Source organism: Pimephales promelas, chromosome 8 (assembly GCF_988280905.1).
Source record: "Pimephales promelas chromosome 8, fPimPro1.hap1.1, whole genome shotgun sequence".
NCBI lineage: Eukaryota > Metazoa > Chordata > Actinopteri > Cypriniformes > Leuciscidae > Pimephales > Pimephales promelas.
Window position 1 is genome coordinate 29,100,902 of NC_142776.1, and position 18,682 is coordinate 29,119,583.

The following is an 18,682-nucleotide window of genomic DNA, read 5'->3' on the forward strand; positions in this document are numbered from 1 at the left end:
GAAAATCCCAGTAACTGAGCAGATTGTGAAATACTCATACTGGCCCGTCTGGCACCAACAACCATGCCACGCTCAAAATTGCTTAAATCACCTTTCTTTCCCATTCTGACATTCAGTTTGGAGTTTAGGAGATTGTCTTGACCAGGACCACACCCCTAAATGCATTGAAGCAACTGCCATGTGATTGGTTGATTAGATAATTGCATTAATGAGAAATTGAACAGGTGTTCTTCATAATCCATTAAAGTGAATGTATTAGTCACACTTGTACATAGGTCTACAATTACAACAAACATAATGTGCACTTGAGCTTTTTTTTAAATGATGCAAAAGTATCATAAAAGTCACCCATATGACTTGTGTACTCTATTCTAATTCTTCTGAATACATACAATGGCTTTATGTGTGCAACGAACAGACATAACAGTCATTCGCTGATTGATTTCCCTTTCAAGTGGGTTATTAACAACTACAGCTGGATTGAGTCAACTAACTGGATCAATTCACTTCATCAGCAAATTTCTGAACAGATCAACTGATTCATTGATCAATCTGGCTCAAAAGAACATTTGTTGATAAATCTGACATTGCTGCTTCTCTCATGAATGTGGCGAGGAAAGTTAGAGCGTCAAGATTTTAAGCGAATAACAACTTAAAAGACTTAGAGACTTAGGTTTACAGTAGCACACAAGTCATATGAATTAGTTTGATAACACTTTCATTTTTGGGTGATCTTTTCCGTTTAGAAGATTCATAACAACTGACAAAAAGGGAAAAATATTATTTAAAATAAAATTATGAGAATGGAGTATACCCAAAGGAACTTTTCAATATGGGAAAATTTTATCATCCAGTGGATAGTGACTGTTCAGAGAAAGAGCATGTGAAAAGCCTCCCTTTGTCAGAGAAACCAATCAATAGTTTTTCCATTTGTTGAAAAAACGTGTGTTTATACAGACACTCTAAGTACAGAGAGTGAATGTGGGCAAACCATTCAGAACTGTCTGCCTTTTTCCCCACACATCTGACTTGGCTCAATATGTCCCTTACATTAATTGCAGCCTGAAACTTTCCAGATTTCTTTTCAAACACCAGTTATTTTTCTAGAGAACTACTATTTCTATATCTATGATCCTGCAATATTTATAAAAATCATTTAAAAGATCATTTTGTTTCAAAGATTTATCATGAAAAGTTTTAAAACAGATTTAAACACTAGCTAATAGCACTAACTAATAAGCTAAATAACAAAAAAAATGTTATCTTCATACTTAAAGCTGAAGTACGTAGCTTTTTTTGGGTTAAAAAATTATCCAAAATACATTTTTAAAAAAATACATAACCAGCCAGTGTTCAAAACTATATGCTTGCCTTAGCTCGATTCAAAGCGGTTATAATGTTTTTTAATTCTAGTGGTACTAGTGGATTTCCACTTGAAATTCGAGCATGTCTTTTTCATTACGTCACATCTGTACACATAAAGAAGGAGTCTCGGCTAGTAGGCTATATTGAGTGTGAAGATGCTGGAGGTGGAGATTTATAGCCTTTTCTCACAACACTTGATTTAATTAAACTTATCAACTTGATGGCGGATCCAGAAAGGTTCAAACGACCACCATCAGTGACAACTGAATATTCACCCATTGTAAAATGGAAAAGAATTCGTTCGGACTTGGGAGTGACAAAAAGAGACTGCAACCGGACCCATGCGAAAACAAGGATACATATCATCGGAAGGACAAAATGTAGTCACGCAATGCTGACGTTGTAAACATTAACAATTTGAGAACAAAGTATAATTTGCACGGTTTTGCGTGATATGATAAGCTATTGTTAGATTTAATCAGTGCGTTTTACTGCAATGTCTGAACCAGAACAAAAGTGGATGTTTTTTACTAGTTCAGAGGACATTTTCCGGTTAAAATGTTGGTCATATTTCCAAAAAGAATAATCTGTGATTCTGAATGCCAGTATCCACACCGACACGGTGACTTACAGCTGCACACTCTCCTCAAACATTGTGTTCATCCATGCTGTGCCGTGTCAAAGTACAACTCACATAATGTTAATAATTCTGTGAATGACTGCAATTACAGCATGTGTGTGTACAGTGTCCATTTTGCAAAGATAAAATACACCTAATGTACAACTGTGAAAAAAATATATATACTGTGTGTGTTTGTGTGTGCGCTTGTTTTATATTCTGGTGGGGACTTCAACCTGAATGCACACTGACTCATGGTGACTTGTGTCACCGTGGGGACCTAAATTGAGCTCCCCACCGTCCTCATGAGTAAACAAGCTTGTAAATCATACAGAAAGAGATTTATTTTTAAATGTAAAAATGCAGAAACTTTTCTGTGATGGGTAGGTTCAGGGGTAGTGTAAGGGTTAGTGTAAAGGGATATGTAAGGAAATAGGGAAAAGCTCAGTAAATTAAAGCATAGTACTGTGACAGAATGCCACCTTTTCAAAAAGTCAGTTCATGAAATTTCTCCCCTGCCAGATATTCCACTGGCAACTGTAAGTGGTATTATTGCAGAGACAAAGTGTTTACACTGTAAAAAGTAATAAGTTGACTTTACTAGGAAAAGCTGTGGAAACTGATTGCCTCAAAATTTTCAAGCAAATTAGGTCATCATTTTTGAGTTGATACTACTCTCTACTTCTTTGTAGAGTTAACTTGTGTATTTGTAGAGGTTACCATAAAACTTGAGTACAGGTAACTTAATAATCTCAAGTTAAGGCAACTTACAGATTTAAGTTGAGATTTGTAAGCAGAACTTACACAAAACAGTTAATTTAACATGTCTGCTTGTTCTACTTACTAGAGGAATGTGTGGAAACTGATTGCCTTAAATTTCTCAAGCAAATTGTACTCAAAATTCTGAGTTGAGAATACAAAGAAAGACAACACATTTGGCAAACCACTAGAATGTTTATTTGTTCAACAACAATATGTTAAAACATTACTGGCCCGCCAACAACATTTTAGAAATAAAGCACATAATGCACTCAAGAAAAAAAACAAAGTACTAAAGACAATAAAAACAATGTTTCTTTGTTTTTAACATCTTTACAAAGTGGTTGAAAGCAGAGCATGCAAGTCACACAGTTTGGTACAGAATTCCTTTCCTACTACAGTTCTCTTTAAAATTCTCTTCTTATAAAACTATTCCAAAACCAAACAAGTAACATCCTTTTAAATAAGGATTTTTTTTCTTTTCAACAATTGAAAAACAGTGAAGTATCTATAAAACAGTACTGAACAATTTTCTTTAGAGTTCTCTTAAATGAACACTCCACTGTTTTATTTCATATTAAGGGGATAGTTCACTTTGAAATTAATTTTTGATATGTTGTATCTTACTTCAAGGGCATCCAAGATGTAGGAGTCTTTGTTTCCGCAGTGGTTTCAATTTTGATATTTTTAGGTCAAAGCGTTCTTGTCTGTCAGTCACATAATGCAGGTCTATGGTCACCACCACAAAGAGCATGCACAGAGAAGTCAAAATTAAACATGATTTAATGACTCGTAAATGTAAGTACACATTGATGGCCTAAGACACGAAACGAGCGGTTTGTGTGAGGAAACGAACAGTATTTATATCGTTTTTACCTCTTGTTAACAGCCATGTCCAGCTGATCCGGATCAGATGTCCAACTGAACCGTATTGAACCATGTCCAACGTTCTGCAAGAAGTGATCTCGCGCGTCTACGTCACGCATTGTTTACACAGAGATTTACCGTTCACTAAACATATTTAGATATATCGAAATCATTTTTTATTGCGATTTCCTGTATATCTAAATATGTTTAGATCTTCACAGTGAAAGGTAAAACTTCCGAAATCTCCGTGTAAACAATGAGTGACTTAGACGCGCGCGAGATCACTTTCAGCGGAACGTTGGACATGGTTCAGTTCGGTTCAGTTGGACATCTGATCCAGATCAGTTGAACATGGCTGTTAACAAGAGGTAAAAACGATATAAATACTGTTAGTTTTCTCACAAACCGCTCGTTTCTTGTCTTAGGCCATCAATGTGTACTTACATTTACAAGTCATTAAATCATGTTTAATTTTGACTTCTCTGTGCATGCTTTTTGACGTGGACCCCCTAAACATCCATTGTATGACTGACAGACAAGAAAGGTTTGACCGAAAAATGTAAAAATTGAAAATACTGTGGAAACAAAGACACCTACATCTTGGATGCCCTTGAGGTAAGATAAAACATATCAAAAATTAATTTCAAAGTGAACTATCCCTTTAAACTATGTTATTTCCTCACAAAGACGAGTTGATACATACCTCTCACGTCTCAGTGCGTGCACTCAATCGCTTTAGCGACACATTGATAGCACTTAGCTTAGCACAGTTTATTCATTAGGATCCAAAAAGAGATGAAGTTAGAAGCGACCAAACACCTCCACGTTTTCCCTATTTAAATACAGTTACACGTTGGTAAGTAATTACATGACCGAGAATGGTGTATGATTACACCAGTGTAAAATGGATAACTATAATGTATGGCGGAATAGCACTTGAGAGCACTTCGACTTGGCGCAGTAATATCATCATTCCTAAAAAAATCCTCTCATCATCAGTAGTGATGATATTACTGTGCCAAGTCGAAGCGCTCTCAAGTGCTATTCCGCCATACATTGTAGTTCTCCACTTTACACGCTTAGAAAAGCGGCACATTTTATTTTGTCACCATACTTGGTCGTATAACTACTCGTGTAGCTGTATTTAAACAGGGAAAATGTGGAGGTGTTTGGTAGCTTCACTGCTTGGATCCTAATGAATGAACAGGGCTAGTTAAGGGCTATCAAAGTTTCGCTGCACGTCAGAGAAATTAAGTGTACGACGCACTGAAACGAGAGAGGTATGTAACAACTTGTCTTAGTTAAGGGAATAAAATAGTTTAATGTAAAAAAAATGGTGGAGTGTTCCTTTAAAGGCAGCTCATTGCTTGTGGAAGATTTTCAAGATCATCCACAACCACTGTACCTTCCAGAATAATTGCCGTTGTTGTGGCATCAAGATGCAGGGAGTAGGGTATGGCAGCGGTTGCAGACGATTCGGTAATCACTGTCAGAATACATTTCAATGTTGGAAATATCTTCATTGTCATCACAGTCCTAAAAATGGGAATAGCATATAACAAAAATTAGGTAATAGAACAAGACATATTTTAACGGAACACTCCACTATTTTTTCATATTAAACTATGTTACTCTCTTTACTAAGACGAGTTCATACATACCTCTGTCGTCTCAGTGCGTGCACTCAATGGCTCTGGCGTGCAGAGACACTTTAACACTTAGCTTAGCCCAGTTTATTTAAACAGAGAAGCGACCAAACCTCTCCACATTTTCTCTATTCAAATGTGGTTACACGGCCAAGTATGGCGACACAAAATAAAATATGGCGGTGTTTGGTCACTTCTAACTTCATCTCAATTTGCATCCTAATGAATGAACTGGGCTAAGCTAAGTGCTAACAATGTTTCTCCATGCACCAGAGCGATTGAGTGCAGGCACTGAGACGAGAGAGGTATTCATAGAGAGGTATTCATCAACTCGTCTTTGTTAAGGGAATAACATAGTTTAATGTGGAACAAAATGGTGGAGTGTTACTATAAAGGGATAGTCCACTCAAAAATTAAAATCTTGTCTTAATTTACTCACCCTCAAGTTGTTATAAACCTGTATGAGGTTTTTTTTTCATCTGCTGAACTGAAAAGAAGATATTTTGATGAATGTTGGTAACCAGACTGTTGAGAATAGCCATTGACTTCCATAGTGGGAAAAAAAAACTATGGAACTCAATGGCTAATCTCAACTGTTTGATTACCGAACTTCTTCAAAATATATTATTTTGTGTTCAATATAAGAAAGAAGCTCAAACAGGTTTGCAATAACATAAGAGTGAGTAAATAACAACATCATTTCATTTTGGGTGATCTATCCCTTTAAGAGCACATAGTCATTAAAATATGAAACTAAATTAATAACCCTTTGTGTCTAAATGTAAAGGCCTTTTCAAAGAGGACACAGCAGTGAATCCAGGGGGAAAAACATTCATCAAACCACTGCATGAAAAGACAAATAAAACTGATGGCCGGTTATATAAATTAAAACTAATATAAAATGTATCTTCTAACTGTCTTTTTTCTTCTAAACTCTTAATTTATCTTTCACTTTCTTTTCTCCAACCCTTACTTTGTTTCACTGTCCTGACAGTTTTTCATGCCTTTCTTCTTGCCAGATATCAACTGTTTGAAGAACAGTTAGACTGTTAAACAAGAATCACATCAGTGATGAAAATACTTACAAAAGATGTCTTGTAAAAATCATTGTGGTCCTCCTCGAAAAGTAGTGGTAGGCCATGATGAAGAACGATGTTCGTTCCGCATTGATATTAGATTTCTGCAAAGTTATAAAAATGTATATTGAATAGCACTCGATACTAGCAAAATGTCAGAGCAAAAAACAACAGTAAAAGCAACATATGTTTTGCAATCGAGACATAACGTTAATTGTGATAATATGTCGATGAGCTTACGTCATTTTGAATCTGCTGCAGAATCTTAAGTTTGGAGCCAATATCTCCAGATTTAGCCTTGAATTTATTGATGAAACGTTGAGCGAATCTGTCACAAAATAAAGACAAAATAAGGTAATAACTGCTTGTTAGTTACACTTCTTAATTAATGCGTCATGTAATTAATTTTCATTTGAACGACACGTGAGCATTGAACTTTCTAGAAAGAAGGAAAGTTACGTTAGCTGCTAAGTTATCTAGGCCGCACAGCCAGGGTTTTTACATTTTAGATAAACCCCAAACTTAAACGATTAACACAGCATACAAACTGTAACTAATATAAAACACGTGTTCAGTAAAAATCGTTTTTTAATCTAGTAATTTATGCCGCTTGTCTCAACTGGTCTCATTCGACATAAAACTAACGTTACTTCAGTGTGTCTTTTCCTCTTACTGCACAATGAGCAAAATAAATTCTGTTTTTAAGCTATACAATGACATTAAAGTTGATAAATAGTTGTTCAAGAGGCTAGCATACCTAGTTTTGCTGCCGCATCCATTCCCGAACACGAGCTGAAGTCCCTCGTCGATCTCGTCTCGTCTGGACGTCTTCCTCAAGTTCAACCGTCCAATTGCGCAAATGCGCATGCGCGAGTTGAAAAAAAAATAACCGAGTTGTTTCGTCTTATGCTGAAACTTAATAACCAAAGTAAATATATAAAGCTTTGTAACTAAAAATATAAAGGACTGTGAAGTAGCAGCCGATGGGCTTGCTTTTTATCTTCCCAGTTATTTTTTTAAGCGTGCAGGAAAAAAAGATTTAGAACCTATTAACTATATATTAACCTATTAACTATTTTCAAACTAATTGTATGGTATTTACTAAAAATGTTGTTAATTTCACTATTATTATTATTATTACTATCCAAATTCTGTGCTCCAGAAATTTGCAACAGTGTGAAAATGCCTTTAGTACAATACACTTACCAATCTTAAGTACAATGTACTAGATTTGTTTAGTTTGACTATTGCATCCACCTAAAAGTTCACAGTACACAGTGTAATCAAGTTAAATCAACTAAGTTTCTAAAGTAAGTTAAATTCACTAGTTTTTCTTAAGTAGAATCAGCAATTACTTTTTACAGTGTAGGACCTCAGCCATGAAGCAGAAGACCACATAAAGTCACCAACCCTGATTCCATAGCTGATGAGTTTTAAACTGGCATTATTGGCACCACTGGCATTATTATCAGCACAAAAAAAAAACGGTGTGACGGAAGAATGAGAATGAGAGAATGCGTCTAGATTTCAAGGCTTATGTGCAAAATCTTGTGTATTTTGAATGAAAAACACAAAAACTTGTCACACAAGGTAATACAAATGCACATTTTGTTATACGCAACCACACATAAACTACCTTTTTTTTTAAAATATGCCCCTGATCAACATGCCATACAAAATATTATTGTGATAGGAAGGTTGAGATGGCTTTGACTTATGAATGAGTCATTCTGCCCAGAGGAACAAGTGCTACAGCAAATCTCTCACTCCAACCACATGCTCGTTAGTATGAGTTGCTCATACTGCAGGGTTGATCATCCCTCTCAAAAGTATACTTTTAGTGGTTTATTGAAAAATTAAAAGTAATCAATAACATACACTCTACCCCTCACTCAGAAGAAATGATTTTATGGGTTGTGCATGTGTCAGTGTATCTGTTCAGGCAGACGAGAGCATCTGGTAGTGGCAGAGGTTGTGGTCTGTGTCAAGATTACTAAGATAACTGTCAAAGCAATGTGCTGGAGAACGAGTTAGGAGGAGGAGGAGGAGGAGGAGGAGGAAGGGCAAAAAAAAATGGCCCATGTGACCTTCGAAGTCAAAAGGGTGTAGGGATGTAGTCACACTGTGAGAAATAAAGATATACTGCAGTTCAAAAGTTTGGTTTCAGAAAGAGTTTTAAATTATTTAAAAAAAAATCTCATATGCTCACAAGGCTTCATTTATTTGATCAAAAATACAGTAAAAAACGTAATATTGTCAAATAATAATATTACAAATAAAAATATTACCTAATTTTCTATAGCAGAAAACATGGCAAATCTGAATATTTCTACATGGCAAAGCTGAATTTTCAGCATCATTACTCCAGTCTTCAGAGTCACATGATCCTTCAGAAAGAATTATATTATGCTGATTTGCTGCTCAAGAAACATTTCTTATTATTATCAATGTTGAAAACAGTTGCGATGCTTACTGTTTTTGTGGAAAATGTGATTTAAAAAAATTCAGGATTGTTGATGAATAGAGAGATAAAAAGAACAGCATTTAATATTTTGTAACATTTTAAGTCTCTTTAAAGTGATTATCAATTAAATGCATCCTTGCTGAGTAAAAGTATAATTTACTGGCCCCAAAATGAGAAATAAAAAAGTCACATTGTGGGCTATAAAAATGACAAGAAAATCATTTCTGACTTTCTGTCTCGCAACTATTTTCATAGTTTACTATTGCAAGATTGAAGAGAAATAAAGTCGCAATCAAGGTTTCCATAAAGTACAGACACTTTTTGTGTGTGTGTCTTTGACCAGGGACTGAATAAGTGTTGCCTGGTGATAAGGAGAGGTAAGAAGAGGTCATTTTACCAGTGGAAAATCTCTTTGTGAGTTACACACATGCTGTACACAGACAGGTAACTAGGTGACACAGGAGCAGTCTAGTCAGCTCAAGTGTTCTGTTATTATTTTGATTAGGGTATATGCTCATGTCAAACCAATAAAGGGAGAAAGACAAGGAGAGATTGAGAGAGGAGGAGGAAAACAGTAGCACAGATGAGCACAGAAAATAATTAATACGTTCAGATGATTAGCTCCATCTCTATTTTATCCTGTCCCCTGGGCAAGTGTTTTAATGACAATAACGACTCAAATGATTCATGACAAGGGCAACATGGCAGTCTGAATGAGACATTTTATGACTTCCCTCTGTTTAAGAATGTAATTTAAGCATGATTAGGATTACATACATTTAAATGTATGTAATCCTAATCAGACAAATGTCTTTGGTGGTTATGTAGCCTACATCAGAAGTGAGGTATATTCATGTCACATATTCAACATATATTACCTGGAAATGCATGTTAAATATTAAAATCACAGTGGGATTAGGGAAGCTAAGAAACTTCCATCATTTTATGCAATTGTTCTTAAGCCTGTAATAATTACAGTTCTGGAGGACCTTGATAAGATGAGAGTAGAAAATTATATATTTGTTGGGATGTTGGAAACAAGACGGATTCTCTAAAATGGAAAGCTACTGGTGCTTTTGTTGTGACACACAATGTAATGAATGACCTAAATGCTGATCCACACATCACTGTCAATCAATACCACACAGATTAAACATATATAAGCCTCAAGCTAAAACAGAACCGAGCAACATTTGCCAGTCAACAACAAGTAATGCTCTCATCATTTTAAAGCAAATGGGTTCACTTGAGGAATCCTTTCACTTGAATCTATTATTATTATTGTACTGCACTGTTTAGTCCGTGAGAATATTTGCACCTTCTGATTTGCCCTTTTTTTAAGCACAAAATGTTCAGATGGATTTATTTGAATTATAGGCTTGTGTTCCTGAAAACATGAAAACACATTGATGAATCATCTCTGTCATGGAAAGATAGCCGCATCCCAGTGGGATATATCTCACACGCTCACACACAAATGTAAAGAAGGAAGTGAATAATAGGAAGCCTAATAAATAAAAGTGGCCTCGTTTGGAGGTACTGGGCACAGGTAATCGCAAAGTCAGGCAAGATGATATGCTTATATAGGCAAGTTTATTTATATGAATTTATTTCATTAACTGTGCCAGTGAGCATCTATTTTGGATGTCTTCATAAGTGGCACAGGATCTTGTAATATGTATCTAGCTTTTTGACTTTTTGGTCTCTCAAATCACTGCCTCGCATGGTTCACTAATTATTTTACAGACAGATTTCAGTGTGTTAAATCAGAGGGCTTGCTATCTAGCCTGCTGGTTGTCTCGATGGGGGTGCCACAAGGTTTAATTCTCGGCCCGATATTATTTACCGCAGGTGATATTTGATACATCTATATGCAGACGATACTATTCTTTACACCTGGCCCGTCTATGAATACCGTGTTAGACAGCCTCCAAGTGAGTTTTAACAGTATAAAACATTCATTCCGTGGTCTCCAACTAAATTTAAATTCCTATTAAATTAATCTTTAACCGATCTCCCTTTTCAACTTCCTATGCAAAAAAAAAAATTCCACTCTGGATGGCTAATATGACTATACCTATATCCTAGACTTTGGTGACGTGGTTTGCAGTATATTTTTCTGCTGCTCGATTAATAAAAAAACATAATGTATCTCAAATAAATACTAGAGTACTGAATCATGACACTATACGCTGGCTAACGTTAGTCTAATGTTATGTATTTGAACACCGTCATTATAACTCTACAACCGCCAAAACCGCACTAACATATACTGTACACAACTAAAGGATGCATCCACGTTTTATTTTGTATGTATGCGCGAGTGTTTTATGAATGTGTATGCTTGCATCGGGTTTATATGTATGTGCGAGTGTTTATACTGTAGGTGTATATGCATAGAAGTTTACACTCACCTAAAGGATTATTAGGAACAGAACACCATACTAATACTGTTTGACCCCCTTTAGCCTTCAGAACTGCCTTAATTCTATGTGGCATTGATTCAACAAGGTGCTGAAAGCATTCTTTAGAAATGTTGGCCCATATTGATAGGATAGCATCTTGCAGTTGATGGAGATTTGTGGGATGCACATCCAGGGCATGAAGCTCCTGTTCCACCACATCCCAACAATTGACAAGAAGACCTCATGGAACTAAAACCTAAAATTAAGAATACATAGTAAATAATATACTAATTAATTTGTGAAAATGAAATGCTTCTGTGAGCAAAAGGTTGAGGGGATTAAAATGTATATAAACAGCAGATGGGAAGTCCTGACAATGATGTTTGTGTGACATCCCCAAATAGAAAAAACACAAATAAACAATAGGCCTACTGTTTTTAATGAAAAAAATAATAAGAATAATTGTCTTAGGAAGTCTATGGTACTGTACTTCTTTACACACTCATTTAACTAAGTAATCATGTGTCTTTCAGAGGCCTGATGAGGAAGCTGTGGTGGACCATGGTGGCACCAGCTCAGTTCTGAATATCCATTATGAGAAAGAAGAGCTAGAGGGTTTGTAGATAACCACACACACACACATTCAGTTATTCATGTGATATAGCTCACAGCTCAATACCCTAATATTAACCGGGAAAAAAAATCATCCCTCTATCTCTTTTCTCAGGTCACAGGACTTTGTTTGTGGGTGTGCGGATGCCCATGGGCAGGGAGTCTCACCGTCATCACCGGCCACACAGCTCCAAACACCGCAGGAGATCTGAGAAAATGAGAGCTGAAAGCGTAGCTCAGGAAGACGGGAACACAGAAAGTACCTTAGCATCACACGGTGAGAGCAACAACAGCTTGGGTAACAAATAAGTCAAGCAATCACTTGTAGGTTGATTCACAGGAAGGTGAATCTGGAGAATTAAATCCTGGATCCAAAATGAATTATATGTTCCTGAATGAATCAATGTTTTGAACGAGTCGGTTGAGTGAATGATTCAGATGACTCACTCACATTCATTTGTCACCACCTACTGGCATAACAATGTAACCTGCAGAGAGAGTCTCTGAAAATCCACAAAACTAAGAAACAGATCGACGGATAGTTAAGGTTAAATAAAATTAATCTTTCCAAAGCACAGGGTTGCAACTGTATCATAAAAATGTTCATTACCCTGCTTACCCTACTTCCTCTCAGCATTATTTCCTTGAGCCCTTTAATTCCAAAAGGATGAACTTATATTTATGATAACAAACATTGAAAATTACTCTAATGAGACTTTTGTTTACTGTGCTTCCTGCCTCTGTTTCCTTTCTCACAGTGAAAATGAAAAGGTTTTACAAATAAACTCTTGTCTGTCTGTGTCTCTCATTCTTCCTATCTCTCTTTTTTAGATACTCCATCCCAGAGGGTTCAGTTTATTTTGGGCACTGAAGAGGATGAGGAACATGTGGCACATGAGCTCTTTACAGAACTTGACGAAATCTGTGTTAAAGGTGGCAAAGATGCGGAGTGGAAGGAAACTGCTAGGTAAGAAAATGTATCTTAAAGGATTAGTTCACCTCAAAATGAACATTTCCTGATAATTTACTCACCCAAATGCCATCCAAGAGCCCTGCGCGGGACTGTTTTCTTCATCCTGCTCCCACCCGCCCAAATTCTGACCATTACCACCTATTGCAACCTATGTGTTACGCTCTCCCGCAATTTGTACAGTATGTCCACTCCCGCCCGCACCCGCGAAACTCTGAGAATTTAATCCCGCACAATAATAGAGATACATTGATTTTGAGTCTTCTCCCGTCCCGCAGGGAAAAAAACATGTATTTGTATTGCTATTAAAGTGATTGGGATTGTTTGTTTGGTTTCCATGGCCTGCATGTATTCTGACGCACTGATTAAGAAGCTGAATAGTAGCCTGGCTAGGCTTTCAGGGACATCTAAAACGCGTAGGCTACCGCGCATTTCTTTAGACTTCAAGTAACGTTACTTTGATTTTAGCTATTGAAGTATTCCATCATAGGCTTTATTATTTGTCCTGGAGTAAATGTGCAGAAAGCATGTCTGAAAGCAGCTGGCCTTGGAAAACACAGAAAGACAAAACACACATAAATGTCAGATTTACCTTGCTTATATTAGGCTTTGTGCTGTAAATACCTCGTTTGAGGTTCTTTTCTACATCATTCATTGACATCTCCATTATGTCGCTAGGCTACCTCCCGATCCCGCAGTTTTTTTGTTTTTTTTTTAGCCGCCCATAGCAAAGTTCCACTCCCGCGAGATTTGGGACCCGGCGGGACTCAATCTCAATACAGCCCTTTAGTTTGTGTCTTTCTTTATTCACTGGAAAAGAAATTAAGTTTGAGCAAAACATTTCATGATTTTTCTCCACACAATGGACTTCAAGCGCAACCAACATTTTTAAGTCCAAATCAATGCAGTTTCAAAGGGCTCTGAATGTTCCCAGCTGAGGAATAGGATCTTATCTAGCGAAACGATCGGTCATTTTCTAAAAAAAAATAAACATTTTTATACTTTTTAACAACAATTGTTCGTCTTGTGTTGGTCTGCGATGCACCAGGAACGTCGGGGACCTCACGCTTCACGTCATCTATCTAAGTTATTTGTCTGTGTACTCCGGTTCAAAAAGGCAGGGAAGGGCGAAAAATTCCATCTCATTTTCTCTCGTTTTCTCCACCAACTTCAAAATCGTCGGACATCTTTGTTTTAATTTATTATTATTTAAAAAAAAAGTTTGTTGTTTCCAACGTGATGACATAATGGCACGTCGCCGACCAGCACAAGACAAACAATTTTGGTTAAAAAGTATGTTCTTAAATAAGTAAATGTTTTGTTTGTTTGTTTGTTTTTTTGAGGTGAACTTTAATGTCAACGCATTTCCTATCCTGCAACAGGATATTCAGTGCCAAAATGTAGGTCAACTCAGGGGTTTTCAATCTTCTCAGGTGGCTAAAATTTGAGGAGGATGTGGAAGATGGCGGGGAGAGATGGAGTAAGCCGTACGTAGCTACACTCTCTCTCCATAGCCTGTTTGAGTTACGAAGCTGCATCATAAATGGAACTGTCCTATTGGACATGAAGGCCAACTGCATCGAGGAAATTGCAGGTCAGTCAGAAATCATTGGGTATAGCGCTTTGCACATTAAACTCAGAAAAGACGAATTTTAACATATAACACATTACACCTTTTTTTTTGCTTAAATTATTTGCTTAAAGATGTCATATTATGCCCTTTTGCAAAGTTTTGATTTTGTTTTTGGGATCTTTTAGAATAACTTTAAAGGCTTGGATGTTCAAAAACATTATTTTTCACATATTTGCATTGTTGCAGCACCTCTCTTCCCAATCTGTCAGTAACGCTCTGTCTCTATGAAGCGCTTTGATTGGTCAGCTGGACCAATGTTGTGATTGGCCAACCACTTCGAGCGTGTTTTGAAATTGTGACATCCCTTACCATAACAGCATCTCTTGGACATGGCGAAAACACACCACTAAGGCAACTCAAACAGGCTCTACCCCTTTTTTGTGTATGCATTCGACAGGAATTATTTAAATACGGAATATTGTGACATGTACAGAAGAAAACTCAAGACTCAAGGCGTTTCAGGGAATTCAGAAATGCTCACTGATCTTTGGAGTGACTTGGTGCTTTGTAACTTTGTAGACCTTTTTCATGCTCAAACAGCAACATACTAAAGAAAGTTGAAAATGTAGAAAATCATAATATGTCCTCTTTAACAGTCTGATCACAATCTGATTGAGCCTGACAAGGTTATATTTATTCAGTACAGATTTTTACTGAGGAAAAGTACAACAGCGTGACAAGTGTGTGTGTGTCCTGCAGTATATTAGGCCCACCTGTAACTTCACACATACTGCAACCTCACACTCCCACTCATGTTGGTGATAGACAAACGCAAACACTCATAAAACCCATAGGTACTTAGTTTGATAAACGAGGCATGGCTGTTAGCAGCCCTTAAATGAACATCAAAGTTTGAATACCTAATTCATACATTGGCTATTTAAGTTTAGCATACTGATAATGTAACCTGTGTCTCATTGAGGCATGACTGTTTTGATCAATGTTGCAGCAGTGTTAGGAACAAGATTAATGCCAGAGAAAGAGAAGGACAGGGAGAGCCTGATAATTTAATTATGCTGTAAAGGTTGGAGTGGAGGAAAGGAGCGAGTTATGCAGATTAACAATGCTGCATCAGCTCCAACTGGAATTGTGGGATGTTTCAGAGAACAAGAGAATGTGAGAGTGAATGTGTAGGGAAAGTACTGCAATATTTAGCATGCTGGAATACAACATTTTCAGTCCTAAGTAGGTTGATCATAATCACCATACAGTGTAATCTTGCAAAACAAGACATTGTCACTTTAAATTATTCAATATTGTTCTGTATATACATTGTCTGATGTACATTTGTGTTCTCGTCTGTATGTATAATTTGTTGTGTGTAGATTTGGTGCTTGACCATCAGGAGGCAGCTCATGAACTGGATGACAGTGTAAGAATGAAGGTTCGAGAGGCACTTCTGAAGAGACATCATCACCAGAATGACAAAAAGAGGAACAACCTGCTGCCTATGGTCAAATCCCTCACCGACTCTGGCAGGAGACATAGTGAACCTCACTCTATGGATAAAACGGGTGAGCTGAACTGCACATTTTACATGTGCATAATAAAGGAATATTTTTGGTTAAACACAACCTTAACCTTAAGCTCTGTGGACAGAATTAAATCATTCTTTTTTTTTTTTTTTTATTTATTTGGATCCCCATTAGCTTCCACAATGTGGTTGCTAGTCTTCCTGGGGCCCATAAGCGTACTAAAACTTATATACAATTAAAATACACAAATATAACATACATAAATATAACATTACCGCATGTACACATTTATCCACATATGCACACTCATACAGCATTTGATAATATCAGTACATATAGACAGTCACAAATTAACTGATGTAATACTATTAATTGTAATCTGTTTTAGAGTCTTCTTAAAATTATATATGTTTGATATATGCCTTGTTCTTAAATCCAGTTTATTCCAAGCAGATGATGCTCTAGATAAAACAGTTCTTGCCATACAATTGGACCTTGCAGATGGAACCACTAACACACCTGAGCTCACCTGACGCGTAACATGTCTGTGACAATATCCACTAAAAATCAGTTTGTCTACAAAATTCTGATTTTGCAAAAGGTGTGTTTTACAGTAATGCTAATATGGAAGTAAATAATTCCAATATTTTTGAAACAAAAAAAGGCTGTTGAATAGCACTACTTGAAAAAAACATGAACCATGCTTGCATTTTAATGCTTTGTATTTTCAGGGCTTGCATTTTATGGGCTGAATTCAGCATGGTTAAATATTTAAGTTGTGAATATTTCAATTCAAACACATTTTTAAAATTTCAATAATCCATACTCACCTTTAACATTTCACTTCCAAAATATTCAAACTGTTTAAAAATACAACCTATAATATTCAACAGTCGATTTTTGTTTCCATTTTATTTCGCTTTGCAAATTCACTTTCACAAATTCAGTGGTTCAAATTCGACAGTAAATTTAACGTTGACATCCAGGAACTGCAGGAAAAGCATTACCGAGCATAATTTCCATCTGCTGTTAATTGACCTCACCAGCTGGAGGTGCAAGCGCTTGTTGTTGACGAAAATCCAGAGCAACAGTTAGAGCGAGCCATTCATTCATAAAAACTCATTTACAGCAATTTAAGTGTATTTGTGAATATTTTATCGTCATTATTATGACGGCTGTTATGTTAAATTCAGTGTCTTCACGGTTACTGTTCCTGTGTAGTTTACAGTACATGCATCTTTCTCTACCGTGAACAAGATTATAATGTTGTTTTCAAGTAGTGCAATTCAACATATAATGCATTTGCATAGAATGTCAGTTGGGCTATTGTTCTGAAAGATACCACAGGAGAAATGCAAAGCAATTTTTTTATTTTATTTTACGAATTATTCTGTAAACAGAATGTCCTCATTTAAACCATTATTTTGAGGTCGGAAATACTTCTGGTGCTTTAATGACATCCTGTGTGGTATCCTTGTGTGTATTATGAAAATGAATTGGTTGACTCTGTTTACATGCTCATGATTGGAAATGAAAGAGTGGAAATAACTTGGTCAATAAGTGATTCTACCATCTCAGTCTCATACTAACACCTAATATTTAAAGTCTATTGTTATACTTTCAAATATTTTATTTTATCCATTTATTACCTATTTCAGAACTATAAATTTCCCTTTTTAATTTTAGATTACTCTAAACACATTTATTGGCATCCAATGGGAAATAATGCATAACTGATTCATGTGCTGTATTTTAGGATGCTGTGGACATAAGATATTAATCATATTTTATTGAATCTCTCAGGTCCTGCCACCTCTCCTCAGCCTCCACCGACAAACCCAGATGTAAAGAATAGTGCAGCACCGGACAATGGCCAGATGGATCTCACCAAGGTGCTTGAACCATAACATCAAGACTAATTTGGAATATTAATTTTTATCAAACTACAAATAAAAAATACCAAATAAGAGATATTCACGTTTGTGGGAATAAAAATGTACTCAATTGCAAATTCAGACAGAGCATTCTATGCCCTCATTCTATGGCATTATATTTACCCCCAGAAATTAAGCCACAAATCATATACACAAACAGAAAAAAAACCAATTATGCAAAAACCTGTCCTGCATCCTGTTTTCAGAGAAAACAGATCTAGGAAAATTGATAATTTGTGAAATGGTCCAGTGAACAAAGAAATAATATAAGAAATGAGAGGAAAGATAATGCAAGTGCTAGACAACCCATTAAAACAAACAGGTTCAATCTGTTTATTTCTGTTTATATTTTTGATTGCCCACTGGAGGCAGGCTATGCACCATTACCAAGAACCTCTGGGACAAATGCACCCACACGTAAACACAAACACTGCCATCTGGTGAGCCTTGGAGGTACTACGCATTGTTTGTGTAATGTTATGCTACTGATCAGGAAAAAGGAAGTGAACTGTAATGAGCCAGATGTTAGACATTAAGAGTGATAGTGAGGATGGCTGAGATGCTGCCCCAATCAGATTACAAACCTGCTGTTCTTCTTATCTATCACCCTGACTGAAACGAACAGCTATTTGTGACTGGAATAGCCACTAATACGACTTCTATATGATTTATTTATATATAATAAATTAAATAAAGTTAAAATTTTACATGTAAAACATAAATGTTGGAGTTGATAACCTTATGGTATGGGCAGCGCTCTAACACGTAGTGTGGTTGCAATAAAGAAAAATCTCAATAAAGGCTAAAACACTTTTGCCCTGACAATTATATTAGAAATAAAGTATGTTTAATTTGAA

The 18,682-nt window shown here is 36.3% G+C and overlaps 1 protein-coding gene and 1 long non-coding RNA gene across 3 annotated transcripts in view; one reads left to right on the forward strand and one right to left on the reverse strand.

Moving 5' to 3' along the window:
• slc4a8 (solute carrier family 4 member 8) overlaps positions 1-18,682 on the forward strand; it is a 32,971-nt gene that overhangs the window by 5,510 nt on the left and 8,779 nt on the right. For both annotated transcript variants that reach the window (XM_039689363.2, XM_039689362.2), the window contains exons 2-7: positions 11,735-11,816; positions 11,929-12,090; positions 12,645-12,780; positions 14,217-14,377; positions 15,742-15,930; positions 17,695-17,783. In XM_039689363.2, coding sequence (XP_039545297.2) covers positions 11,735-11,816; positions 11,929-12,090; positions 12,645-12,780; positions 14,217-14,377; positions 15,742-15,930; positions 17,695-17,783 — 819 coding nt within the window. The remainder of the gene's footprint in view (positions 1-11,734; positions 11,817-11,928; positions 12,091-12,644; positions 12,781-14,216; positions 14,378-15,741; positions 15,931-17,694; positions 17,784-18,682) is intronic.
• LOC148978111 (uncharacterized) lies at positions 3,237-7,200 on the reverse strand. Its single transcript, XR_016169530.1, has 4 exons — positions 7,090-7,200; positions 6,573-6,660; positions 6,342-6,436; positions 3,237-5,146 (listed from the first exon to the last, which is right to left on the reverse strand). It is a non-coding gene; the product is annotated as an uncharacterized LOC148978111 (long non-coding RNA).